Source organism: Andrographis paniculata, unplaced genomic scaffold (genome assembly GCF_009805555.1).
Source record: "Andrographis paniculata isolate CXL003 unplaced genomic scaffold, ASM980555v1 Contig64END, whole genome shotgun sequence".
In the NCBI taxonomy this organism is placed as follows: domain Eukaryota; kingdom Viridiplantae; phylum Streptophyta; class Magnoliopsida; order Lamiales; family Acanthaceae; genus Andrographis; species Andrographis paniculata.
In genome coordinates, this window is record NW_026137600.1 from 2419413 (window position 1) to 2447322 (window position 27910).

A 27910-nucleotide genomic window follows, 5' to 3' on the forward strand; every position below is an offset into this window, starting at 1 on the left:
AAATATTAATTTAAAATATATATAAAAAAATAATTTTAAATTTTGTTATTAATTTATATATAAATTTAAAAAAAAGTGAGACAAACTAGTTCGAACGAACTCGAACAAGTTTAATTGAACCTAAACGAATCAAACATGAATACGAGCTCAAACAATAAAATTTTTTAATGAGCTGATCTCAAATACTACGAACGAACTCGAAAGCTTAACGAACAAACATAAACCTTATTCGCAAACGTTAATGAATCCTTAAAATTTGGTTCCATTCTACTCGTTAAGAGCTTTAATTGGGTGCTGATTTACACAATCTCTCCCATCCAGATCCCAACATAACACTAACATATAGCCGCTTACGTTATTTATTTATTTTTATGGTTTGCTATTTTTTGTTTATTTTTTTTTGTATGACGTGTAACGTTAAGATTTTTGATCGAATCTACCCGTGCAAATTAGCTTCGACAAAATAAATCATAGTGATTACTTTATTACAATAACGAGGCGTGTGTGCCTAAACTCAGAAGACTTCATGGCCGATTAATGAAAGAAGCCACTCTAGCAAACATCTTCTGGCTATTCTCCCTCCCCTTCAGGATCCAGCACGCTAAACACGTGCCCTTCTTCCTCCACCTCCACCGCCTCAATCTCGCCGCCCCACCCACTCTCCGCCACCGCCGCCGTGTACTGCCGCCCCCTGTCCTTCAAATAGTCCTTCCCCGCCGTGTACACCAACACTCTCCCGCACTTCAGCCCCGACAGCACCTTCAAATCGGCGCTCGGATTCACCCACGCCTCGTCCAGCCCCGTCAGCCCCGGGCACGCGTAGAACCACAGCTTGTCCGTGAAGATCTTCACGGACACGCCCGTGTCGGAACGCTCATCCCCGATCGGATCCTTCCCTGAGAAGAACGGGCAGTTCAGAAACATGCCGACTAGGTTTATTCCGGCGGGATTCCCGCCGCCGAATCGGAGGGCGATATTGTGAGCTATGTTGCCACCGGCGCTGTCTCCGCCGAGGTAGACGCGGCCGAAGTCGCCATGGCGTTTGATCCAGTCGTCGGTGGCGTCGGACGCCGCCCAATTGACGGCGGTCCAGGCGTCGTCGAAGGCCGCCGGGAGAGGATTTTCCGGCGCCAGGCGGTACTCGACGGACACGGCGACGACGTTGGCTGCCGACGTGAGGAGGTTGAGGTGCTTCTGGTAGACGGAGGAGAAGGCGGATTCGATTAGGAAAGCGCCGCCGTGGAAGTAGAAGAGGAGGGGGAGTTTCGTGGCCGGTGCGGCGGCGGTTTTGGGGAGGTAGAGGCGGGCGGAGAGGGGGAGATCCGGTGAGATCTGGACGTCCTTGGATTGAACGCCGGTGGTGGGGTCGAGGGAGGGGGGGACGGCGGCGGCGCCCATGAGGCGTTCGATTCGGCCGTCTTTGTAGTGGCGGAGAATGGGCGTGAAATCGTGGAGGATGTCGCCGGAAGTTGCAGAGGACGACATTGTTGGATTGGGGGAAAGAGATAAGAGAGTAATGTGAATGGCATAGTTAAGGCTGAGATGGATTATACCAAATTCTTCGGTAGGTTTTTTTTTTTTTTTTTTACTTTTAATAATGTGGAACACGTGACCACTATTTTTTTGAGTTCTTTTCGATTAAATCTAATAATTTATAAACTAGATCAACAAAATAAGTTACACTACACTAGGTGAATTGACAGAAAAAATTTGGAAGCATAGATTTGAACTATGACATCACTGTCATAACTCTATCATCACACCACCACCAAGCCATCTCGGGATCTGTTCAAATATATTTTTTAATTTTATTTCGAACAATTTATAAACTCCTCTGTTCCAAAACTGTTAAGCATTTGGATAGTGATATTGTATTTAAGATAATACTCATTCCATTCCAGTTTTTTTTTTTTGTCAATGTTAATATGCAAGAGAATTTAAGTAAAATATAATTAGTAAATTATTAAGAAATTAATTAGTAAAAATAATTATTGTATAATAAATTTAATTATAAATTAAAATTAAAATAATTAAATAATTTAATTAATAAATTATAAAAAAAATTATTGATATGTGCTGTATATATATGATAATATTTTGCTATATTTTGGACAAATTTTTGATGCGGAATTTTGTATATATACTCTTTATGGTGTGTTATTGATTGTGTAATAGCTTTCATGGAGTTGAAAAGTTTTAAGGTGTATTTGGAAAAAAATGAGCATAACGCATAAAAGTCGTAGGCGTGATTACGCAAGTACAATATGAAAAATATGAAAATTTATAAAAAGACCTTCCGGGGTAAATTGAAAATATAAAGATTATGTGAGGATTTAAGTGCAAATGAGATCTAATTTAAATGGGATCATGGGATGGAGAATGAAGAGATACAATTTGCAATTGAAGAGGGGGAGATAAATAGACTACCACAACACTATATTTCTTGAAGGGGGGAAAAAGAGAGAAGAAAGAACATGGAAGATACGAGAACTTGGAGGAGGATTGCAGACGACTTTTTGGGGCGTTTTTATTCTATTTTCGTATTGTTTTTTTTGTCGATTTCAAAATTGAAGGCATGATAAACTTCTTTATTTGTTTTGTATTTTCAATTTCTATGAATTTTGAGTAATTTCATTTCTAGCGTAGGTGTGAATTGATGTTTGAGATTGAATTTGTGAGAATTGGTTTTGTTTAATTGGGTGTTCATCGATATTGAGTATTTCTAATTCTTCAAATTTATAAGTTTAGAAATCTCAAATTGATTATTACACACGAATTGATTTGAGATTTCGTAGCTAAATTGGAGATTGACACCCGTAATTGTGTAATTTTCCAATTGGTGTAGCAACCTAGAAGAATACTCTAGGGAAGAATTAGAATCAGTTTTAAGGAATTGCCCTATTGAGTAATTTCCAGCGGCCCGGGTATCCTTTTCCCAGTGGAGCAGGAGTTTCGGGGAACACTTGAGAGAGGAAGCAGGATCATCCACATCCTGCTCAGAAAGCTAAAAGGAGCCGGGGTCTACTAACTGAACACAGGCAAATTAAATCAGCATAGGAATTTTGTTAAATTGAATTGTACCTTTCTAGTACTTAAAGCTGTCGAGTCAGTAAAACTACGATCGTACCTAGGATTTTCACTCGATTAGGGAAATGGCTAACGGTCGTACCTTAGCTATCGAAAAAGTCAGGAAATGTTGGTTGTGACGCGTGTAGATCAACTATAACCAATTAATCAAACTAGTCAATGAACTTGATTTTTAGTTGATGAACAAAATTTATATCACAAACAGAAAATTCATGCCTATACTAGAGAATAATCATCTTTGGTAATCCGTCTTGCATTTTATTTTATTTTATATAGTTGAGCGAATTTATTTTCTCCTTATTTAGTGTGATAATCAAAACCCCCCATTATATATATATATTAGTATAATTATATTCAACCGAGTTTTCAAATCATTTTTGTTCCCTGCGGAGACGACTCTACTTACCGGACTACTGCATTTTGCAATTTTTTTGTGACGTAGGAACTGATACATTATTTTTCAGTTGTGCGACACACATGCAATTTTGGCGCCGTTGCCGGGAAATAGTATAATGATTTTTTTATATTTGGTTTATTTTTTATTTAGCTATATTTTTTCTCGCTTAATGGTTTATGCCTCGAATTGTTCATACAGGTGAATTAGTGTTTGATTCAAAAATCGAAAGGACTGCACAACGTTTGAGGAAAGAAGCTAGAGAGCGAAAGATGGTTGAAAAAGAAATTGAGTTACCGGAACCTGACTTAGCTATCCAACTGGTTGAAAGTTCTAGTTCCAACGAGAGTGAAGAGGCCAAGGGAGTTGAAGAAGTTGTGATACATCCAATGGAACAACAGAGAACTCTTAGGGAGTTAGCTGCTTCCGATTTAATTCAACATCCTTTGTGTATTAATTTTCCTGCTATAGCCGATAATACGGCATTTGAGCTTAAATTTGGACTAATACATTTATAGCCGATAATACGGAATTTGAGCTTAAATTTGGACTAATACGGCAGGGGAGGAACCACACAAGCACTTGCAGGAGTTCGATGTGGTGTGTACGAGCATGAAACCACCGGGAATCACTGATGAGCAGATAAAACTCCGAGCTTTTCCATTCTCCTTGAAAGATGCAGCCAAGGATTGGTTGTTCAACTTGCCCGCCGGGAGTGTGACCACCTAGATGGATATGAAGCTCAAGTTACTTGAAAGGTTATTTCCCGCATCCCGGGCTGCTAATTTGCGAATAGAGATTTGTGACATCAAACAAGCATCATGAGAGTCTTTATATGAATATTGTGATAGATTTAAGTTAATTGCTAGATGTTCGCAACATCAGATTTCTGAGCAACTTATAATCCAATATTTCTATGAAGGACTAACTTCTATTGACAGGAGGATAATCGATGTTTCCAGTGGATGAGCTCTCATGAACAAGACTCCGAGAGAAGCTTGGGAATTTTTGAACGACATGGCTATGAACTCTCAACAATTTGAGCCAAGGGATGTCGTGGGAGTGAAAGAAGTTTCCGATGTAAGTTCTCCTATGCAACAACAATTAAATGAGTTAATTGCTTTTGTGAGAAAACTTTGTTGTAGGGAATGCTCAAGTGAAGCCATGTGGGATTTGTGTGAGTGTTGAACATCCTACGGATGCTTGTCCTACATTGACACAAGAGGTGGAAATGAATGCTGAAGGATTTGCACTAAGAAGAGCTTACGATCCTTATTCCAACACATACAATCCAGGATGGCGAGACCACCCCAATTTTCGATATGGGAATCATAATCAGCAATCCTTTGGACAACAGCAACAACTGGGATTCCAACCACCTGTGCAGCAGCAACAACAATGGACCATGACCCAAGCTCCTTGTCATGGTAACTCTTTGCATGATATAGTGAAATCAATTGCCTCTGATTTTTTGCAATTTCAGCAAGAGACAAGAACTAGTATAAAAAACTTGGAAGATCAGATGTCTCAAGTCGTGAAAGAGGTGCGTAAAATGAAAAAAAGAGAGAGAGGCAAGCTACCAGCTCAAACTCGCATGTACCCGAACAATGTTAGTTCAATGATCTTACGAAGTGGTAAGGAGCTAGAAGGTCCGAACGTTGTTGCACAAAAAGAGAAAGCCGGAGAGGAGATTGAGCAAGAAGCGAACAAGTCAACTGATCAGGTGAATTCTAAACCTCATATTCAATCCACTTCTAATATTGCTCAATTTCCTCACAGGTTAGCGAAACTGGCTAAAAGTGACAAGGAAAAGGAGATCATGAAGATGTTTAAGAAAGTGAAGCTAAACATTCCTTTGCTTGACACAATTAAACAAGTCCCCCGTTATGCGAAATTTCTAAAGGAGTTGTGTACCAAGAAGAAGTTGAGAGGGGACGAAAATGTGCTAGCTGGAAAGACTGTGTCCACTGTGCTGCAAAGAAAATTGCCACAAAAATGCGGAGATCCAAGTATGTTTGTAGTCCCGTGCAAGATAAGTAAGATGGAAATTAAAAGAGCTATGCTAGATTTAGGTGCAACCATAAATGTTATGCCTAAGTCTATTTTTAACTCTTTGAACATTGGGCCCTTGAAAGAAACAGGGATAGTAATTCAACTAGCTGATAAAACTTACGCTTACCCCGAACAGATAATTGAGGATGTTCTTGTGCAAGTGAATGAATTAATATTCCATGTTGATTTCTATGTTTTAGATATGCATGATGAAAATTCGCCTAATCCTTCACCTATTCTGCTTTGTCGCCTTTTATGTGTGTTGCACACACAAAAATTGATGTTAGAACAGGGACACTTACCATGGAATTCGAAGGTGTAAAAGTTCATATCAATATTTTTGATGACTCGAATGATCCGTGAAACCTTATGTTTTGTATTGTGTAGATGTCCTTGATCAAAATGTGAAGGAAGACTTTGAAGTTGAAGAAAGAAGGAAATTGCAATTGCAAGAGTTTGAGGAGATTCAGAACAAAGCTTTCGAGAATGCGAGGATTTATAAAGGAAATAGTAAGAAATTTCATGATCCAAATATTTTGAGAAAAGATTATAAGGTTGGTCAAAAGGTTTTTCTTCATCATTCTCATCTTAAGATTTTTTCGTGGGTTAAAATTCGTTATCGTTGGATAGGTCCATTTGTGGTAACTAATGTGTTTCCGTATGGTACAGTTGAGATTCAAAGTTTTAGCACGGATAAAAGGTTTGTTGTGAATAAACATCGTCTTAAGCCTTACTATGAAGGGTTTCAGAGCAAAGAAGTGAAGTGCGTAGCTCTTTTTTAGCAGTGTGATTAGCTTAAGAATCATTGTGTCGAGCCAACGACGATAAACAAAGGCGCTTCTTGGGAGGCAACCCAAGTGTTCTAATTTTATTTTGTATCCTTTGAGTTTTGGTTGTGTTTGTGAGTCAGTCTCATGCCTTCTTTTGGTGTTTTGATGCAGATATAATGTTCATGGTGGGATAAGCATAATGGACAAAGTTTTTAGACGTGGCCACACATCCAGTGTGTTGTGATTGATGAGAGGAAGAAATTTTTACAGAAATCAGAACATAAAACTTCTTTGGGCGTGATCACGCTTAATGAAGCTTTACATTATGAAAAATAGCACAAAAAGATGATTTATTTTAAAGAATTATTATTATTATTATTATATTTATTATTTATTATATTTATTATTATTATTATTAAGTTTTTAATATTACTATATTTATTATTATTTTTATAATAATAATTATTATTATAGCTATTAATTTTTTTTATTTTATATATATTTTGTTTCTATATTTATTATTATTATAGTTACTATATTTATTCTTATTATTGTTATATTTATTATCACGTCTATAATTATTATTATTATGATATTTATTACTATAATTATTAAATTTATTATTACTATATTTATTATTATTTCTATAATTATAATTATTATTATAGTCATTAAATTCTATTTTTTTTATTTTTATAATTATTATTATATCCATAATAATAATAATTATTATTATTATTATTATTATTATCCTTACTGACTCGCAATCAGCCGTCTCATCTCTTTCTTTCTCTTCCGCCGGTTCAACTCGCGATTGCTGAAGCCGCCAAGCCATCATCAGCCCGGTTCTAACCGCCGCGTCCTCCGCCGCGCGCTGCTCCTGATCCCCAACCGCCTGCCTGCGTCCTCCACCGCTATTTTGCGCTGCAGCCAGGATCATTCCTGACTTTCGAAGGCCCGGGGCGAAATAAAAATCAGGGGCCTTAAATATAAATATATATATTAAATATATTTTACCTATATTAAAATATAAATAAAAAACAAAATATTTTTTCTAGCATAAATTTTTCATATACTTTAAAAATTGCATAACACTACCTTATATTTTAACAAACGCTATATGAAATCTCGTCACGCAAAAAATATAAATGAAAAATCATCTTCTCGTCACCAACAAAATATAATAATGAGTTTCATGAAATATTTTTAAATATAAGGGGTTCATGATATTTTTAAAGTATATAGAGGATTTACATGAGTTTCAAAATCATCTCATTTATCGATAATTTTGCCTAATAATAATAATAATAATTTAGTCTAATATTTATTATCTTTTTAGTGCAAAAAAAAAAAGAATAATTACAACAAAAATAAAAGACTCTAAATATATATAAATGATGTACTTTGATTTTTTTTACCTATAATAGAATATAAATTATTGAATAAAATATTTTTTTTAGAATTTTTAGATAAAATATCAATAATAGTATTAATAGTAACCACCCAACCACGCTCTTGTCAACTGATTTGTATATATAAATAAATTATATATAAAATAAATAAATAATGAACTCTAATTTAGATTGGGCCCTGGGCGGGCGCCCCTTTCGCCCGGGCCCAGGAATGGCCCTGGCTGCCGTTGACCATTAGCCGCGAGTCGCCGGTGGAATTTTCAGGAAAGTCATTTGCTTTTCATCTCTATTGCATCTCTCATGTCAATTATTGCCTCGATAATTTCTAAGATTTGTTGACATTGCGCTAAATTGGATCATTATGGTAGAGTCTCTTAGAGAAATTGGGAAACTGATACATGGATGCATATGAATGATTGAGATTGATCTTGTGGCAGTGAAATTGTTGATTGCACATTGAATACTTGTTTTAAGATTGTTGGTTGATGTCAGAGCGTAATTGCTATGCGAATGCTCTTTGAAGTTCCTTGAGGAATTTTAATTTGATTGTTAAATCCACTTTTGTATAGGCATCATAGGCACAGTGCGGGCGTCAGATCCGGTCCCCTCCAAGATTCCTATTACTCTTTAAGATTCCTATCGAGAAATTACTGAGCATGTGCCAGTCGCCACCACCTATTTCAGGGAAGTTTCATTTCTCCGTCTCTTTTATTTCATTTTTGTTCTTACAATAGGGACATTGCATCAATTAGGTGTGGGGGGAGATTAGAACTTTTGATGCGATATAATGCTTTATTTTGACAACTTCCCTCCATGTCCTCGTATGTATTTTGAGCCAAGGTTGTTGTGCTTACTTAGTTTATTAGGATCTTGCCGTGTTTGTTGATGAAGTTAGATGATAAGTGTGTTTACCCCTCTGACAAAGAACCTTTAAGTGAGTTGTTTTGAGCCTTATTTGAGCAAATTCACTCATATTTATCATATATGCTCAATTTTTCTTAGATTGTGTGAACATATGTTGTATTTGACTACCTAGAACTTGCTTGCTTATGCTTATTGACTCCGCGTTTATTTAGAATTGATGGGATTAAAATGATAAGGCACTAGGATTACCCGTGTTGGCCTTAATTATATATTCACCTATATTATCCCCTAGTGAACCAAGTTTGAGCTAATGTTATTATCTTATTTTTCTTGGTTTATATTTAACCCAAACCGATAAGCCCTATTATTGGATTAAGCCAAACGGTTACTTGAACCCATGAGAACTTGAGGGATTGTTCTTTGATTCATTACATTAGATTATTTAGAGTTGCGTTCATTATACGATATTATTCCGAAGTTGTACTTGAAAGGATTACCCGTGTTGGCCTTAATTTCATATCTTCACTTATATTATCCCCTCGTAAACCAAGTTTGAGCTTAATATTATTATCTTATTTTTCTTGGTTTATCCTAGCCGCTAAGCTCTTTTATTGAATTAAGCCAAACGCTTACTTGAACTCATGGGAACTAGAGGAATTGTTCTTTGATTCATTACATTAGATTATTTAGAGTTGCATTCATTATATGATATTATTCCAAAGTTGTATTTGAGAGTATTCATATTGTGGCACGGTTATAAATTAATACATATTTTTTTCCAAAAGTATCTCATTATCTAGCCTCTTTAAAATAATAAAAGAAAATTTAAAGGGGCTGAAAAAAAAAAAAAGAAAGTATGTTCCTGTCTTGAATTGGTCATCGTTGGTGCAGTATTGTTTGATTTTTGTTCATTCATGGATGCAACTTGCGCTCATTATGATGTGATGAATTGATATATTAATTCCTCGGTCCCATTAGCCGTAGATATCTTTTTTCCTACCCCAACCATGGTCCCATTACAACATTTAATTAAGACCTTTGATTATGAACGTTAATTTCTTGATGAATTGTGGAGTTGATTTGATTTGTTTGCAAGCCTATGAGATTCGTCGTTTACTTCATATGCATTGAGTGAATGTAGCCTAAACACTTGAGGGTGAGAGCTTTTACTTATATACATTCCTCATTTGGTGAGGTTAGTTGGTTCATGCATGCTTTAAATCTGACGTAGTTGATGACACGGCTAAGTGACTTTTGCGCTAATGAGTATCTCAATTCTTGGTTTGGACATATGCTTGAGGACAAGCATGGATTAGGTGTGGGATAATTGATATGTGTTATATATGATAATATTTTGCTATATTTTGGGCAATTTTTTTATGCACAATTTTGTATATATGCTCCTTATGGTGTGTTATTGATTGTGTAATAGGTTTCATAGAGTTTGCAAGTTTTGGGGCTTATTTGGAAGAAAAAGAGCAGAACGCATAAAAGTCTTAGGCGTGATCACGCAAGTACAATGTGGAAAATTTGAAAATTTACAAAAAGACCCTCCGGGGTAAATTAGAAATATAACGATTATGTGAGGATTTAAGTGCAAAAGAGATCTAATTTAAAGGGGATCATGTGATGGAGAATGAAGAGACACGATTTGCAAGTGAAGGGGAGGAGAGAAAGAGGCAACAACGTTCTACCACAACACCATATTTCTTGAAGGGGAGAAAATGAGAGAAGAAAGAACACGGAAGAGAAGAGAGCTTGGAGGAGGATTGCAGACGACTTTTCGGGGCATTCTTCTTCTATTTTCATATTTTTCTTCTTTTTCGATATCAAAATTGAAGGCATGTTGAACTTCTTTATTTTTTTATGTTTTCAATTTCTATGAATTCCGAGTAATTTCATTTCTAGCGTAAGTGTGAATTGATGTTTGAGATTGAATTTGTGAGACTTGCTTTTCTTTAATTGGGTGTTCATCGATATTGAGTATTTCTAATTCTTCTAATTTATAAGTTTAGAAATCTTAAATTGATTATTGCGCACGTATTGATTTGAGATTTCGTAGCTAAATTGGAGATTGACACCCGTAATTGTGTAATCTTTCAATTGGTGTAGCATCCTAGAGGAATACTATAGGGAAGAATTAGAATCAATTTTTAAACAAATCCACGTATGAATTTTATTAAATTAAATTGGGTCTTTCTAGTACTTAAAGTTGTCGAGTCAGTAAAATTACGGTCGTATCTAGGATTCTCACTCGATTAGGGAAATAGCTAATGGTCGTACCTTAGCTATCGACAAAGTTAGGAAAGGTTGGTTGTGAACGCGTGTAGAACAACTATAACCAATTTATCCAACTAGTCAATGAACTTGATTTTTAGTCGATGAACAAAATTTATATCCCAAACAGAAAATTCATGCCTATGCTAGAGTATAATCATCATTGGTAATCTGCCTTGCATTTTATTTTATTTTATTTAGTTGAGCGAATTTATTTTCTCCTTATTTAGTGCGATAATCAAAATTCCCCCCGTTATATATATATTAGTATAATTATATTCAACCAGTGTTCAAATCATTTATGTTCCCTGCGGAGACGACTCTACTCACCGAACTACTGCATTTTGTAAATTTTTGTGGCGTAGGAACTGATATTTATTTTGTAGTTGTGCGACACGCGTGCAATTATGAAATTTAAAAAATAATTAAATACATAATTATATTTTTTTAAAAAAAATGATAATTACGTAGAGGGACCGAAAAAATACGGACATTTTATGCAAAAGAGAGTAGAATTTAGTAATTTAACGATGGTAAGTTGTTATATTATTTTATTATTGTACATGAGTAATAATGTTGTTAATATTATTAAAATAAGAATAAATATATATGGTTAAAATAAATTTAAAATATTTATTTGTATAAAATATATAGATATCGAGTTTGTTTATCCAAAAGTTTTGATTTGGAGATTTTTTTTATATGAAATATAAAAAATTATATGGATAATATATAAAAAAAAAAAAATTATATTGAAAGAAAACTTTTGTGAAAAATGAAAAATATATATGGGGAATCTTGTCGAAAAAATTTCTTACACAAACAAGTTCCTCATTTCATAAAAATAAAATTTTATATAATATAAATAAAAAATATTTATTTATTTATAATTAATATAATTAATTTTATAAATTAAATGTATGATAAAAAAATGTTTGTGGAAGGGAGATAGAAATAAAAGTGATATATAAAATATAAGATACTAATAATTTAATCAAATTGATTTATATTTATTAAATATATTTAAAATTGATAAATTTACAAAAAATAAAAACATATAAATTATTATGGCACATCCTAAAATAAAAAATGTATGAACTGCTTGAGGCAAAATTATTATTTTTATTATCATTTATTTTTTTATTTGAACAGAATTTGAATATGATATTTCTTGCGGACCAGTTATCGTATTGCTAATTTGATTCAATTATCATATAGATAATAAGAAAAATAATATATCTTTGATATTGTTAAAATTTAGGAAAAAATTATAAAAATATTATTATTACGAAAATAAGGGTGCAAGAACATGTATACTAGGGGGCTAAACTAAAATAAACAATACAAAAGAAATATCTCAAATTAAAGATGGGACAATAAAGTCCAACTTGAGTTTGTCCTAGAGCAATTGGAAGTGGCTGGGAAGAATGGACTTGCTGAAGACATCTCCAATCTGGTCTGCAGAGGAGACCAGAATGAGATAGACAACCCCACCGATGGCATACAATTGAATGAAGTGACAATCAAGCTCAATATGCTTGGTGCATTTGTGAAAGGTATCATTATGGGCCATCTTCATAGCGCTCTGACTATCGCAGTGAAGAGCTGTAGAAGATGATTGAGGAACATCAAGATCAGTAAGTAGTCGACGAAGACATAAAAGTTTCTGATGTAGAGTCAGCAAGAGCACGATACTCTAACTCGACACTCGATCGAGAAACTAAAGTCTGTTTTTTGTTGTGCCAAGAGATGAAAGAATCACCTAGGAAGAAGCAAAAACCAGTGGTCGAATGACGATCGGTAGGATCACTAGCCCAATCAGCATCATAGTAACCGCTGAGAGTCATAGATGATTGAGATAAAAAGTGTAAACAATGCAGGAGATTGCCTTTCACATAACGAAGAATATGTAAGACAGTAGAGTAGTGAGAGGTCCTCGGAGCGGTCATAAACAGACTCATAATACTGCATGAGCGATAGTGATGAAGATAAAAATGTGTGCGTGTTTACACAATTCTTAGGAAATTTATATTTGAAAATCAGTGAGTGGAAGTTTATAGAAAACGATCAGATTTAGTAATTTTTTGTGGTTGTAGACTCTGAGTAGTCATCACAATAATTTATAATCTTTTTACTGGTGAGTTTCCAGGTTGAACACAAGAATTTTAAGTCATGAATTTCAACGGTGAAAATCTTGAAAAAGCGACGAAAATACAGGAAAGGATCCGCTTATAGCGGGTCCAAAAGCTAGGCTTATAAAAGCAGTAAGTAAAGCGATAAAGATGGAGTGAGCGGAAGTGAGCGAAGCAAAGGCGGAAGATGAAGTGCCAGCGGTAACCAGATGATCGGGACATGAGTGGAAGCGGGGACCAGATGAACGGGACATGGATGAATGACGGTTACCGAGTGAACGGGACATGAGCGAGCGGCACATTATATGTATACATATGTATATATATATATAGATGAGCGACCGAGAGTGAAGGAGAGATGTTGTGCCTGAACTGTGCGTTACTAAATGGATAGATTTCCCTTGAGGCAATGAGCAAGCGATGCAGTTATGTTATCGGAAATATATGTATTTTACGGAAGCGGTGAGAAGGAAGTAGTGTAATTATATAAACTGAATATAAAAAACTCATAACACTGGAATTTTTGACCTTAAGGGATTTACAACAAGACTTCAATGACACCCAGATTCAAGACATTATAAGAAAGAAACCCTACTGTCACTAGGAATCTCTGCGACCTAATAGACCTTGGCCATTCCTGTGGAGAACTCCCTTACAGGGTTGGAGCTCTCGAAAACAGGAAGACGATTTGCCTGAGAAGTACTTGCTAAGAGTGTTTTTAATCGAAGTATCGATCCCTTTTTACATAAAGATATCTGGCCCTATTTATAGTAGGTGAAATGGGACAGTTGCAATCAGTTATTGGGCAGTTCCAACCGCTGGGCGGTTAGGCGGTTACTGGTAGTTATTCTGTTGAAGCAGTTGCTGGCCATAACTCCCAGGGCGCTTGCTTTGATTGCATTGAATTGTAAGGGCGCAAATCTTCCTCGCTTGCCGAAGGGCTGGATGGCATCAGCGCAGCTAGGCTCGCTTGTGCTGGCTGGAAATGGAATAGCTATACTGCTGCAGTTGGAACACTTAGTTGAAATCTGGTGATAATCTGCAGCGGTGGGTATCTGGGCTGTCGCTTGCAAGTGGGAGAGGCTGTCGCTTGCGGGTGGCTAGTGCTTGCCTCTCATGCGTTAGTATTTTCAGGATGTATTCTGGGTGCTTGCGAGCGGAGGTGGCTGTCGCTTGTGGCATCTGTCTTAGCTTTTTTGGCACCAGACTACCGCTTAAAAAGGCAAAAATCGTTAATAATCTCAACAATGAATTCTGGATCATGCCAAGCGATATATATCAATAATGTATGCCATTGATGATTCATTGTGATGGTTTTTATACAGAAATTCGAGTAATACACAGTTTCGTCAAGGTAAGAATATGCTCCTATTTGGAGTTATCAAGCTCGTCGAGTAATAGTCAAATGGATCAAACTCCCAACAAGCTGACGATGTAACGTAGGATCATCAAGAAGAGAGCCATCATGATGTGTAAGTCGAACATCATAGACAAGTGGTGTGGAGGCTACCTCATAGTCGGTGAGACCAGCTCAAGAAATAAGATTTCATGCATACTTAATCTGAGAAAGAAAGAAACTATTAGGGGAATCAAAGACTTCAAGTCCCAAAAAGTAAAAAAATGGACCCAAGCTCTTTATCTCAAACTGCTGACTAAGATGTCTGTAGATGAGAAATACCAAACGTATCATCTCTCGTGATGATTATATCATCAACATAAAGTAAGAAGATAACAATCCCTAATGAAGAACGACAAAGAAATAGACCGAAATAGTAACCGCATGTGGTAAAATCAAACTCCAAGAACGCCGAGCTAAATGTGGCATACTAGGCCCGAGCGGTCTACTTTAACCCATATAAAATGCAGTGTAAGCGACAAACCTTTATAGAAGACGGGAAACCTAGAGCTGGAGTCATATAAACTTCTTCAGAAAGAATGTCATGTAAGAATGCATTCTTGATATCTAACTGAAGATTGGACGAGTAACGAACAACAACAACAACAACAAGACAACAAGCAGTAGTGAGACGAGCGACGGGAGCAAAAGTCTTATCATAGTCAACTGCATACTCTTGGAAATAAACTTTAGCCACCAGACCAGCCTTGTAGTGCTCAACTGAACCATCATAGTGAGTTTTGATTTTAAAAATTCACTTGCACCCAATAGGAGTCTTACCAGAGGCAGAGGGCAAATTCACTAAATATCAAGTGTGAATCTTTACTAGAGCTTGCAAGTTAAGCACAAGTTTTTATTTTTAAAATATCAACTGATCCCTTTTCCCATCAGTGTGAGTTTTGATTTGCACCCTAGTCATAGCTTGTTGTCATAATGGATCAGCATTCGCCTAACGAAATTACCTTATCTCATGGTGAGATGAAATAGCAGAGTAAAAATGATAATCAATAAGGTCAGAGAGGGATTTACTTACACGGGTGGAGCAACGAAAATCATGAGAGGCTCATGAGAAGACGTCGGCTCATGAGGCACATACGGATCAACTTCAGAAGATGGTGATAAGACAGATTGATCAATGAGTTGTGGCGAAAAGGAGAAATAAGTGTCTGGGAAGAGATCAAAGAGAGAAGGTGAGTGAAACGGTGTGCTAAACTTAGATACGGTGAAGAAAGATGTGTGCTCCCAAAAGGTGACATGATGGGATATACGCAACCGATTAAATATAGGATTTCAACATCTATAGCCCTGGTGTTTGAATCCATAACCAAAAAAAATATAAACAAGCTCAAGGTTGGAACTTTGTCCGCTCATGAGGAGGGAAGAGAAAAAACACATATAACCAAAGGGAGACAACTAACTATAATCAGGGGACTGACCAAACAAACGCTCGAAGAGACTGACATTATGGAGAACAGACGAGGGTAACAAATTAATGATGTAAACAGCAGGCAAGGCTGCTTACCCCAAAAAACGACTAGGAAACTTAGCATAAACAAGGAGAGCATGAACAATATCAAGAATGTGACGATGTTTGCGCTCTGCCCGCCCATTTTGTTGGGACGTATAAAGACATGAATGTTGTACCGAGGTACCTTGACTGGATAGAAACTGCAAAAATGATGACTCATTGTACTCACAAGAATTATTAGTATGAAGTACTTTAATTGGACAAGAGAATTGAGTGTGAGTCATCTGGGGAAACTGAGGATATATAGTGCGCAATTCAGAACGATTTTTCATAAAATAAATACAAGTAAACCGTGAAAAAATCATCGATAAAGAGAACATAAAACTGAAAACCATTTATAGATGCAACATGAGAAGGACCTCAAATATCATAATGCACTAAATAAAAAGGTTCAATAGCAGTAGATGAACTCTGAAAAACTAAGAGTAGACAATTTGCCAAGTTTGCAATTGACACAATTAAAAGACTCAAAATGACTTGGACCTAAAATATGCATGACCTAGACGAAGATGCCAATGAAGTCTGGAGGAATCAAAGGTGAGAGCTGCAGAGCGGTTATATGTGCAAAAGGTACGAAGAGACTCAAGCTCAAATAAGCGACCTGTTTTGCAGCCCGTCCCGAGAAGCTCACCTTTCTGAGAATCCTGAACCTACACACCACAAGAAGAGAATATAACAGTAAAATCTTGTTCAACTAATTGACCAATATAAATTAGATTTAAGACTTAAGTCAATAATGCAATATATATCATAAAGATATAAGAAAACGGAGGACACAAGAACGGTGTGGGTAATATGCATTGTAGTACCATTGACAGTATATATAAGTGGTAAATGGGAGACAAGAGACATAGAGGACAAGTCATGAGGGTTTGAGGTCATGTGGTGACAACAACCAGAATCAAAATACCAAGTAGATATACCTAGAGTGGAAAACAGAGCATAATTGGATTGGATAACCTGTTTGAGGATGACTTATATGTTGTGAAGAGTGTAAGACGAATGTTGAGGCTCATTAGTAGTAGCAGCCGTAACTGAAGAAGAAGCAGTCGAAGATGACCCACTAGGCTCCCGAGGTTTGGGAGTTGAACCACCTGAATGTCTGGGAGCAGAACTACTTGAACGCTGAGATCTGGTGGGACAAGCCGGAGCAATATGGTCACATAAATTAAAGAAGTGACACTCAGTCTTCGGACAAATGGCAAAAGTGTGATCAAAAGTCTTACAAACTCGACATTCAGTACTTGCAGATCAAGACTGGCGAGACACAACTAGAGCAGAATCAGAACTCAGTGTTTTAGCCAACTGGAGTCAGGTCTCCTCAAATATAATCTTATGAATAGCAGCATCAAGAGTAGGCAACGGATGTCGATGTAGGAGTGATGTGCGAACAACTTCATATTCAGGTCGAAGGGTCATCAAAATCTGAATAAGGTCAAGATGGTCCTGACTAATCTGTGTCTGCCGGAGACAATAGCGAGTAGGCTAAACCTGAGCAAAAAACTCATTAACATGAATTTTTACGATATTTTTATTTTTTATTTTAGACATTATTTCGAAAAATATATTTTACGAAAATAATACATTTTTCTAATTTTTAATAAATATTATTAATAATTTTTAAAATTTTATATAATATATTGTTAAGAAATAATACTATAAATAAAGAGAAATAAAATATAGAATTTTATTGTCACAAATTTCCGCAGCAAATATATATAGCATAAAAAATATTACCTTTGTTTATATTTATTGTCACAAATTTCCGCAGCAAATATATATAGCATAAAAAATATTACCTTTATTTATATTTTTTGTCACATATTTTCGCAACAAAAATTATTTTCATTAAGTTTTGTTGTAAATGCCCATGAAAATATTTTAAATTAAATAACCACAAAAGTGATTTCTAAGTTTGCAAAAATTGTTTTTGTTTTTTCGAAAAATTTTGCGACAAATATATGAATTTAAATCATAAACCATATATCTAGAAATTTGTTAGACGGAGAATCTATAAAAAAATTACTCTTCTATTGAAAAAATATAACATACTTGAAAATATTGTAAAGTTTTATGACAATTTTTTATATTCTTTTATTTAATTGTATTATATTTATTCTTAAATATTAATAAGAATCGGTTGAAATAATTAGTATTCCCTATCACATTTTTAAAAATAATTTTTATTAAAAGATTATAATATTTATCCATTTTTTACAAAAATATACTCCATAATATAATTTTTTATTTTTGCTGATTGATAAAATAATAAATAATAAAATTTATAAATAATGTCATTTATCTAAACTAAATACATATTACTATACATTTTAGAATATATATTATTTAGAAAAAAGGTAATTTAAAAATATATATTATGTAACTACATAATTTAGTGAAAATAATACATATGAGTATATGATAGATAATAGTATTTCTTTATATATTAATAGTAAATATATATATATATATATTTTTGTTAAACATAGTTAGATCATCCGTATCATAAAAATTTTCAAAAAATTTCTCTTAATTTTCATCTTATATTCTTTTTCTTTTATATCACATTTTCTTTCTTCCACCCCACTACAAAAAATATGGGCTCTGTTTATTTGTAATATTTTACTTTTGATTTTACTTAACTTTTTTTTTCTCTTCAAAATTATCAAATTAAATACTCAATTTTTATTTATTTTATTACACTAAAATTTAATTTTTCATTCAAAATATTATATCAATACGTATTTATATCACATCAAATAACTATTTCAATTCAAAATTTTACAATTTAAAATCAAAACTCAAAACCAAAATTTTAATAATTAATAGTATTATTAAATTTAAATAACAATATATCAATATATATCATTTTTTAAAAAATAAAATTTTATATAATACAAAAATAAAAATAAAAAAAAACCAAATAAATAATATTTAAGAAAAAAAAAAAGAGTTTCTCTAAGTTGCTGTGCAAAGCAACCCAGAAGCAATTTTCATTTTTTTTTAAAAAATATGAAAATAGTGATGTGACGATGATACGGGGTTGTTACATATGAGAGAATCGGCCGATGCAGATGCTCGTATATAATCATAATATTTTATGAAAATAACAAATATAATTATATGATTGATCAATTACTTTTTTATATACTATTTAGTAAAAAAAATAGAAAATTTATAAAAAATTTACCAATATATCTTCTAAATATACAAAATTATGAAACTAATAAATACAAAAATATTATTCATAAATTTATTTCCTTTTATACTAGTTACTAAGTTTTCTTTTTGTTAATATAATATATTATACAATTATACAATCTATGATAATACTAAATAGGAATTTATCGTTGATAAGTACTCTCTCTGTCCCTTTTCTATGTATTCATTTGCTTTTTGTATGGAATTTTATGAATATTGGTATTATATTGAGGTGTAGTATAAATAAATTATAAAAGACTAAAATAATCTTATTAGTATTTTTGATATAAAGGTAATGACATTTGTATAATATATTGTAAGTTGTAAGAGTATTTTTAATGTTGGTAGAAAGTACAGTTAAAAAAAAATAAAATAGATACTTTGTTATGAGACAGACCAAAATAGAAAAATATATAGATTGTTAAGGGACGGAGGGAGTATTATTATACTATTATTTACTATATATTACAAAAGTAATAAATAAGAATGAATGGTAAATAAATATTGTCTCGTAATATAGAACTATTTACTAGATTTTGCTTAATGAAAAATTATATAATTGCGGAAATTTATGAAAATCATTAAAATGGATATATTGTAGATAATATTACTTAAAAATATATATGTTACTAGCTTATGTAGAATATACCTCAATAATTTTTAAGAGCATAATATATAATAACAAAACTAATTTATGGAAGTAAAAAATATGAGTGTAATAGTTAATTTTTAGTTCGTAATAATATTATGGTAAATCCTTTCTAGGCATTCTGTTTTTCAAAACATCAATAATTCTACTTCTAACAAACCGGAACTATATTATTTTCAAATGGATAGTTCATTTGACCTTTGTCGAGTGCTTGAGGATAGAAGTAGAAGTCGAACTGTTGATGCCAATGGTAGTGGAAGATACCACCGAAATGAAGAGGAAGATGATAAGGACTACGAGGACGATAATGAAATAATTCCACCGACGCAATATTATTAAGATTTTGTATTATTATTATTATTATTATTATTATTATTAGTATTTAAATGTAAGGATTGACATAAATAATAATTTGATTATATTATTGTTCATTTGATTGCTCTAAACTATTTTATATTTCAATCCCATAAAATCAAAAAAAAATAATTCTTAAAGATGCGAAAATATGTTGCCACAATTATTATTTATATTGTTGATACATGGTTGCGGAAGGTTGTGACAATTAATACTTACATTATTGTGGAAGGTTGAGACAAATGTTGCGACAATTACTATTTCATCGTTGCGATAAAGGTTGCAACAATTACTAATTCATCGTTGCGGAAAGTTGTGACAAATGTTGCAACAATTACTATTGCATTGTTGGCTGCGAGAATGAATATTTATATTGTTGCAAAAATCTGCGACATTTGTTGTTGCAAAAAGACGCGATAATCCAATATTAATATTGTTGCAACTTTCCGTAATAATTTGTCGCAGTCTTCTGAGACAATCGTAATTAGCACGAAAAAACCGGTGCGAAACTACATTTGTGACAATTCCGTGCAAGAATATATAAATTTCGCAATAATTTCAACCGCCAGAAAATGACTTTTTTCTAGTAGTGTCTGTTGTAGCGATCTAATGGGGCCATATTATTATAAACATGGCCATGTTAGTTAAAAATGAAAAAATACCTTACCCGTCACAACTGGTTTCATTTTAGACGGCTTGAAGCGTAGCGTCTATGACACCCTGGCCCGCAAACCACACGAAGCCAAGCATATCAGGATCGTAGACTGGTCCTATAGGTCAACACGAGTCCTTTCGGCACGCTTCTATCTTCACTCACGCGTCTTGGGAGACTTCCTAAGGGGTCACATATTTTCAAATTACTTTAGGACAAACACGTTTTACTTCTTTCAGTAGGCTTGCGAGAAAGAATGTGCACAATGTTGATATGAATAATATATTCAATTCATTTTACCTATATTCAAGTTAGGATGGTCTGATACTAGCTCATCCATGAGAGTTGACCTAACACCGGTCAACTCTGGGGGTAGTATATTGTTGACGGCTTTTTACTCCTCATTCGAAATAAATTATTCACAGTTGTCTTAATTTTGACTGCAAAAAATTGAGAACAAATCAATAGAGCCTAGTGCAGGTGAGGCCGTATCGATGCCATCTTTCTCTCTCTTCCTTTCCTCCTTAGAGATCGTCGTTTTCCTCCTCGGTGTGAAATCCAAATCATAACCCAAAGAAGAAAAAGTTATACCATATTGTTCGCCACAGCCGCCGCTGCTGCCACAGTTCAAGGCTCAAACCAAAGAGCTGGGAAGACAAAAGCAAGCACAAAGAACAAAAGAAGACTGCCATCGTCGTCTGCTGCTGCCGGAGTTGTCGTCGGCGCCCAGTGCTCTCACCGCCGTGTGAATATTTTATTACCCATCTAAACAGCGACGAAACTAGCATCTAAATTCCGAGGGGGCAAAATGTTATAATTTATTTAATATATAACTAATAAATTTAAATAAATAATAATGACATAATCATATATGAATTTAGATAGTTTTTGGGAGATGGGACAAATTGTATATAAATACATAAAAATTATTATTTTTAATACTAAAAAAATCATAAAAAATTTGGCTTAGGGGGTCAATTGACCCTCAAGCCCCAATGTAGATCCGTCTCTAAGCATCCTTCGACACATCATTTAGAGGGAGTTTACAACGACATTTGGACTGATGGCCTGTGTGTGCTCTAAAAAATGAAAGAAAGGAGAAAAGACTAATTTATGGTGGGCGGCACTGTGGATATAAAATTATTAGGGCATTTTATTTTATTTTATTTCAAATAATGTGTTTGTTTTTGGATGTTTTTGATTTTATTTATACTATTACGTTGAAATTGCATGATTTAAGATATGTGTCTAAATTGTCTAATAATATATTATTATGTGTTAGATTATCTGCTTTAAATTTAAAAGAAAAATATTATTTAAATCGCACGAAAATAACATTAGGATCTTTAATAATCTTTAAGACAGAATTAAAAAATGATCTATATATTAATATCTGTTGTCCTCATTTTTCATACAAATATGTGAACATAACTCAAAACTCATGTTTCTTTTCCCTATCCATTAGAGGAGTATGATTTTTTAATTTAAATAATAATATTTAATTGTAAAAAAATATAAATATTAAATAATATAAAATCTAAATAGTAAAATATAAGATAGAATTTAAAAAGAAAAAACATTGAATATTTTTTGGACTGTATTTGAGAGCTCGTTTTTTAAATTCGTAAATTTTGAATTAAAATAAAATATTATTATATTCTAAATAAATATAAGTATAATATTTCAAATATTAAATTAAATTTTAATTTAATATAAAAAATAAATAATAACTATAATTTATTCATAATAATAAATTTTATCTATTTAAAATTTTATTAACTTCAGTTTAACTAATAATAAGTATTTTACTATTTTTTTCTATTTAATTTTGTACTTTTCTCGATTTCTTAATAATATTTTTATAGTATTTTATTTTATTTTTTTAATAACTTCACTTCTTGTATTAAAATATTATTTTTTTTTTTTATCCGAATTAATTATGTTACAATATTTAAAGATACTAAAAAATAATAATATTTTAATATAAAAGTGATTAAAAAATAAAATTTAAGTATTATAACAAATTTATTAAGAATTTTATAATAAAATAGTTGAGTAAATAGAAAAAATAATAACAAATTGATTATTATTTGTTAAAATAAGAATAATAAAATTGTTGATGAATAAAATTGTTTATTATAAATAAATTATGCATAAATTTAGGGTTTGTTCGTTTGAAGAATTTTACCAAAAATCCTACTATTCATCCATAATTTTTTCCCCAAAAACATCAAATCAAACGCCTATTTTACATTTTTTATATTATACTAAAAATCAATTTTATATTCAATACATCACATGTATCGTACAACTATTCAAATTCAAAATTTTTAGTATTTAAATCTCAACTCAAAATTCAAATCGCCAAACTAACACACCCTTAACAGACAAAAAAATATTGTAATATAAATAATGCAAACGGAGGAAGTATTTATTAGTTTTTGTGCACAAACAAAGCAAAGTAATTATATCAAACAAAGAAAATATTTTCACTCCACTGTAAAATATTAATTTTATCATTTTAATATATCTATAAAAAGTGCTAGTGAAAAAGTACAATTAATTTTTTAAAAAATTTTGCTAACTATTCTTTTTTATCTATTTATATTTTTATGACAATTCATTCTATTTTAATTTAAATTTTATATTATTAATGCCGTAAAAATTTCAATTATATATATTCATAAAAATACAAAAATAATACTCCTAACTATTATTAATTTTTAGTTTGACCAACTAGAATAGCATACTGAATTTTTAAATTTAACTTTGTAAGATATCATTTCAATCATTTATTCAGATATTTTGTTACTTAATTAAAATTATTCCATATAAATTAAAAGATGAAATAATATTTAAGTAATATATATATATATATATATATATATATGTATGTATTAGAAATCCATACCCTAATTTGAGTGTCCAAAAATTCTAATGATACTTTACAAAACAAAGAGAATATTCAATTTGACAAAAGTAAAAAAAAAAAGTTCAAATAATAGTTGAAAATCACCTAACCATGTTTGTTTATAAATTTGAATTTTTCAATAGTAAAATTAAAAAATAAATATAAAAAACAACGAATAATTATTATTTATTAAAATAAAAATAATAATATATGAATAAGTAAAATTATTTATTATAAAATAATTTATATTTTTTTCGTCCGTCAAATTTATTTTTATTCTCTTTTTAAGTTTATTTCTTAAATTTACCCATTACTAATTCTGGTAAAGTCAACAAATCAATATTTTATTATTTTATTTATCTTCTATTTAATATTTATTTATAACAAATTTCATTAATTTTATTATATTTTCTTATTATTATTTTTTTAAAATTTCTAACTAAATTCTAAAAAATACCACAAACTAATTTTTACTTTTATTACTTTTCAATAAAATATTTATTATTCTTAATTTTGTGTCCGATCCAAATATTCTAAACTTACGAGACGGAAAAGATACATAAATTTAAGAGACAATAAAAAAAAATAGTACTTTTTCCGTTCTAATTGAAAGTAAGTATCATTTTATTTTTACTAAATAATCATATATTAATATTAAAATATTTTAAATTTTTATTTAAATTACAAATATATTATTATACATAATTACTTTATATAAAATATTAAATAATAAAAATATAAAAAATTTTACAAATTTTTATTTATTAATAAAATACTATTATTTTTTAATTTATTTAAAAAAAATGAATATTCCATAAAAGGAAGTATAACTAAGGCACAACAATGCAGCACACATGCTTACATCCAAATGTATCCCAACGTAACACTAACATATAGCCGTTTACCTCTTCTTTTTTTTAAAGAAAAACTGGAAACAACATATAGGGTGTGTTTGTTTGGGGTCAAATTTGGAGAAATATGCTATTGGTTTTTATTTTTATTTGAATTTTGAGCTGATTTTGAATTTATGTGTTTATATTTTGATTGAGTTTAGAGAGTTTTGATATGTATTGATTTGACGGTAATCAATATAATAATATAAATGTGTATTAATTTGTATAATTTGATTATATATTTATATTATATCTACATATATTTCTAAATTTTTATTTATTAGTATTATAAAAAAATTATTATCTACAAAATGATATATATTGAGTATATATTTTATTAAATTATAATTATTATAATTTTTTATTTAAAATAAAATAAAAAAAAAACGCCTACCCGGACATAAGGGTGAGCAAAATATCCGAAATCCGAAAATTCGATCCTAACTAAACCGAAATTTAAAATTTGGTTCAGATTTTCGGTAGATAATACAGTTACTAAAAAAAGAAATAAATACTTTGTTGTAGGACGGACTAAATTGAAAAAATGAATATTTTGTTATGGGACGGAAGAAGTATTATATATGTATATATTTAATATTATAAAATAATAATAAAATATAAAAGAAATTTACAAATTAAAAAAAAATAATTAAAAATATTTAAAATTTCGAAATTTTCGATTTGGTTCGGATTTTTTAGACCGAATTTTGAATTTTCGAATTTCGATTATTTCGGTTCGGATTGATTTTTTCAAAAATTTCAAATTTTCGGATCGATTCTAATTTGACAAATTCGAATGTTCACCTCTACCGGACAGCCCAATTTTGAATTGGATTGCTAGGCAAACAGTATACCGAGCAAACATACTGTTTGCCCAGTAATGTGGGCTGGAGAAATAGATTGGATTAGTAAATTTTTGATTGAATTTAATTTTACAAATTAAGCTCCACAATAATAAAGCGCTTACTTTATTTGTTTATTTTTAGATTAAATTTCACAAAATTTTTTAAGAACATGCACTAAATCCCTCGTATTTTTAAAATTGTGTCAAATTTTTTCGTGGTTTCATAAATTTTGCGTCTAATCCCTTCAGTGGTTTTTATTTAACCGTATTTGACCTAAATGTGCTCAAATTGCTAATAAATTTTAAAATTTCAATTTATAAACCCCTAAAATTACAAATATATTTATTTTTTTATATATTTAGCCTAAAAAATAATAAAAACAAATTTTTAAAACCTGAAAAAAATAACTATTTTTGAATAACCTGAAAAAATAACTATTTTTGAATATATTTACTTTTTTTTAGACTAAATATATAAAAAATAAATATATTTGTAATTTTAGAGGTTTAGAAATTGAGATTTTAAAATTTATTTATAGTTTGAGCGCATTTAGGTCAAATACCGTTAAACAAAGACTGTTAACGGAGTTAGATGCAAATTTTATAAGACCATGAGAAAGTTTGCAGGTTTAAAAATACGAAGAATTTGTTGCCATATCATCAAACCACAAGTAAATAAGTTACCATAAAACAAAGAAATTGAATCCAAGAAGTAAACCGTGGCACGGGAAAAAGAAATTTGATGCAATTTAGTCTTATTTTTAAGACGTAGGAATCTGTTGACGCTATCCGAAAATTATGCACACGGCATAAACATATGATACCTGATACCCGTATAAATTAGGCCCGACAAAGCAATAATGATGAGATGTGTGTCTGAACCTGAATCTCATTCATGGCCGATTAATGAAAGAAGCCACTCTAGCAAACATCTTCTGGCTATTCTCCCCGTCAGGATCCAGCACGCTAAACACGTGCCCTTCTTCCTCCACCTCCACCGCCTCAATCTCGCCGCCCCACCCACTCTCCGCCACCGCCGCCGTGTACTGCCGCCCCCTGTCCTTCAAATAGTCCTTCCCCGCCGTGTACACCAACACTCTCCCGCACTTCAGCCCCGACAGCACCTTCAAATCGGCGCTCGGATTCACCCACGCTTCGTCCAGCCCCGTCAGCCCCGGGCACGCGTAGAACCACATCTTGTCCGTGAAGATCTTCCCCAACACGCCCGTGTCGGAACGCTCATCCCCGATCGGATCCTTCCCTGAGAAGAACGGGCAGTTCAGAAACATGCCGACTAGGTTCATTCCGGCGGGATTCCCGCGGCCGAAACGGAGGGCGATATTGTGAGCTATGTTCCCGCCGGCGCTGTCTCCGCCTAGGTAGACGCGGCCGAAGTCGCCGTGGCGTTTGATCCAGTCGTCGGCGGCGTCGGACGCCGCCCAATTGACGGCGGTCCAGGCGTCGTCGAAGGCCGCCGGGAGAGGATTTTCCGGCGCCAGGCGGTACTCGACGGACACGGCGACGACGTTGGCTGCCGACGTGAGGAGGTTGAGGTGCTTCTGGTAGACGGAGGAGAAGGCGGATTCGATTAGGAAACCGCCGCCATGGAAGTAGAAGAGGAGGGGGACTTTCGTGGCCTGTGCGGCGGCGGTTTTGGGGAGGTAGAGGCGGGCGGAGATAGGGAGATCCGGTGAGATCTGGACGTCCTTGGATTGAACGCCGGTGGTGGGGTCGAGGGAGGGGGGGACGGCGGCGCCGCCCATGAGGCGTTCGATTCGGCCATCTTTGTAGTGGCGGAGAAGGGGCGTGAAGTCGTGGAGGATGTCGTCGGAAGTTGCAGAGGACGACATTGTTGGATTGGGTGAAAGAGATAAGAGAGTAATGTGAATGGCCGTACTGTGAGTGTGAGGCCTTGTTTATACAGACTTTGACTTTGGGTGTGTTTCTTAATTTTATTTTGAACCGTTTATTAATTCCTCCGTCGTGAATAGTTACGCATTTGGTTAGTTATGCTAATAGAATATAGATTTTTTTCGCATGTAAAAAAGTATCGTTGTAATAATAATAAAAAAATTAGGATAGTTTTACAGTGATACGATTATTTATAAAAATAATACTATTGTTTTGAAATATACAAAAATAATAAACAAGACAATTGTAATGAGACTGACAGAGTAATTAATAAATAAATAATTATAAATTTGTCATATTATTTTTTATTTAATATTATTAAAATAAATTTAAAATATTTATTTAAATATTTTAAACACTCTGGGTTTGTTTGCTAATACTCCCCTATTGGCTATAATGTTAATTTTAGCTATTATTTTTATTTTACTGTAAATATTAAAATTTAGAAAGAATATAATTAATAAATAATTAAAAATATATTAATAAAAATATTTATTATATAGTAAAAATAATTATAAATTAAAATTAAAATAATTAATTAATTTAATTTAAATAAAAAAATAAATTAAATTAAATATAATTT

General features: G+C 32.5%; 3 protein-coding genes across 11 annotated transcripts; 1 reads left to right on the top strand and 2 right to left on the bottom strand.

Annotated features, from left to right (window-relative positions):
* Positions 1 to 242: 242 nt before the first annotated feature.
* LOC127261842 (2-hydroxyisoflavanone dehydratase-like) lies at positions 243 to 1553 on the bottom strand. The gene has a single exon (XM_051290265.1). It carries the CDS (start codon positions 1483 to 1485, stop codon positions 571 to 573), a length of 915 nt encoding a protein of 304 aa, XP_051146222.1. The 5' UTR covers positions 1486 to 1553; the 3' UTR covers positions 243 to 570.
* Positions 1416 to 6714, top strand: LOC127261841 (uncharacterized). 9 transcript variants are annotated; one of them, XR_007840997.1, is made up of 6 exons: positions 1416 to 1564; positions 3683 to 4239; positions 4423 to 5490; positions 5921 to 6087; positions 6203 to 6296; positions 6475 to 6492. XR_007840997.1 is itself a non-coding variant. In XM_051290256.1 (6 exons), the coding sequence occupies exons 4-6, from the start codon at positions 4713 to 4715 to the stop codon at positions 6545 to 6547; spliced, it is 1227 nt and encodes a 408-aa protein (XP_051146213.1). In that variant the 5' UTR covers positions 1416 to 1564; positions 3683 to 4239; positions 4423 to 4561; positions 4627 to 4712; the 3' UTR covers positions 6548 to 6709. The 9 variants fall into 9 exon arrangements, 8 of the variants coding, with proteins under 8 accessions (XP_051146213.1, XP_051146217.1, XP_051146215.1 ...); XM_051290256.1 differs by having other exon boundaries at positions 4423 to 4561; positions 4627 to 5490; positions 5921 to 6296; positions 6475 to 6709; XM_051290260.1 differs by having other exon boundaries at positions 4444 to 4561; positions 4627 to 5490; positions 5921 to 6296; positions 6475 to 6709.
* Positions 6715 to 26078: 19364 nt separating this feature from the next.
* Positions 26079 to 27398, bottom strand: LOC127261594 (2-hydroxyisoflavanone dehydratase-like). The gene has a single exon (XM_051289861.1). It carries the CDS (start codon positions 27264 to 27266, stop codon positions 26310 to 26312), a length of 957 nt encoding a protein of 318 aa, XP_051145818.1. The 5' UTR covers positions 27267 to 27398; the 3' UTR covers positions 26079 to 26309.
* Between the last annotated feature and the right edge of the window lie 512 nt (positions 27399 to 27910).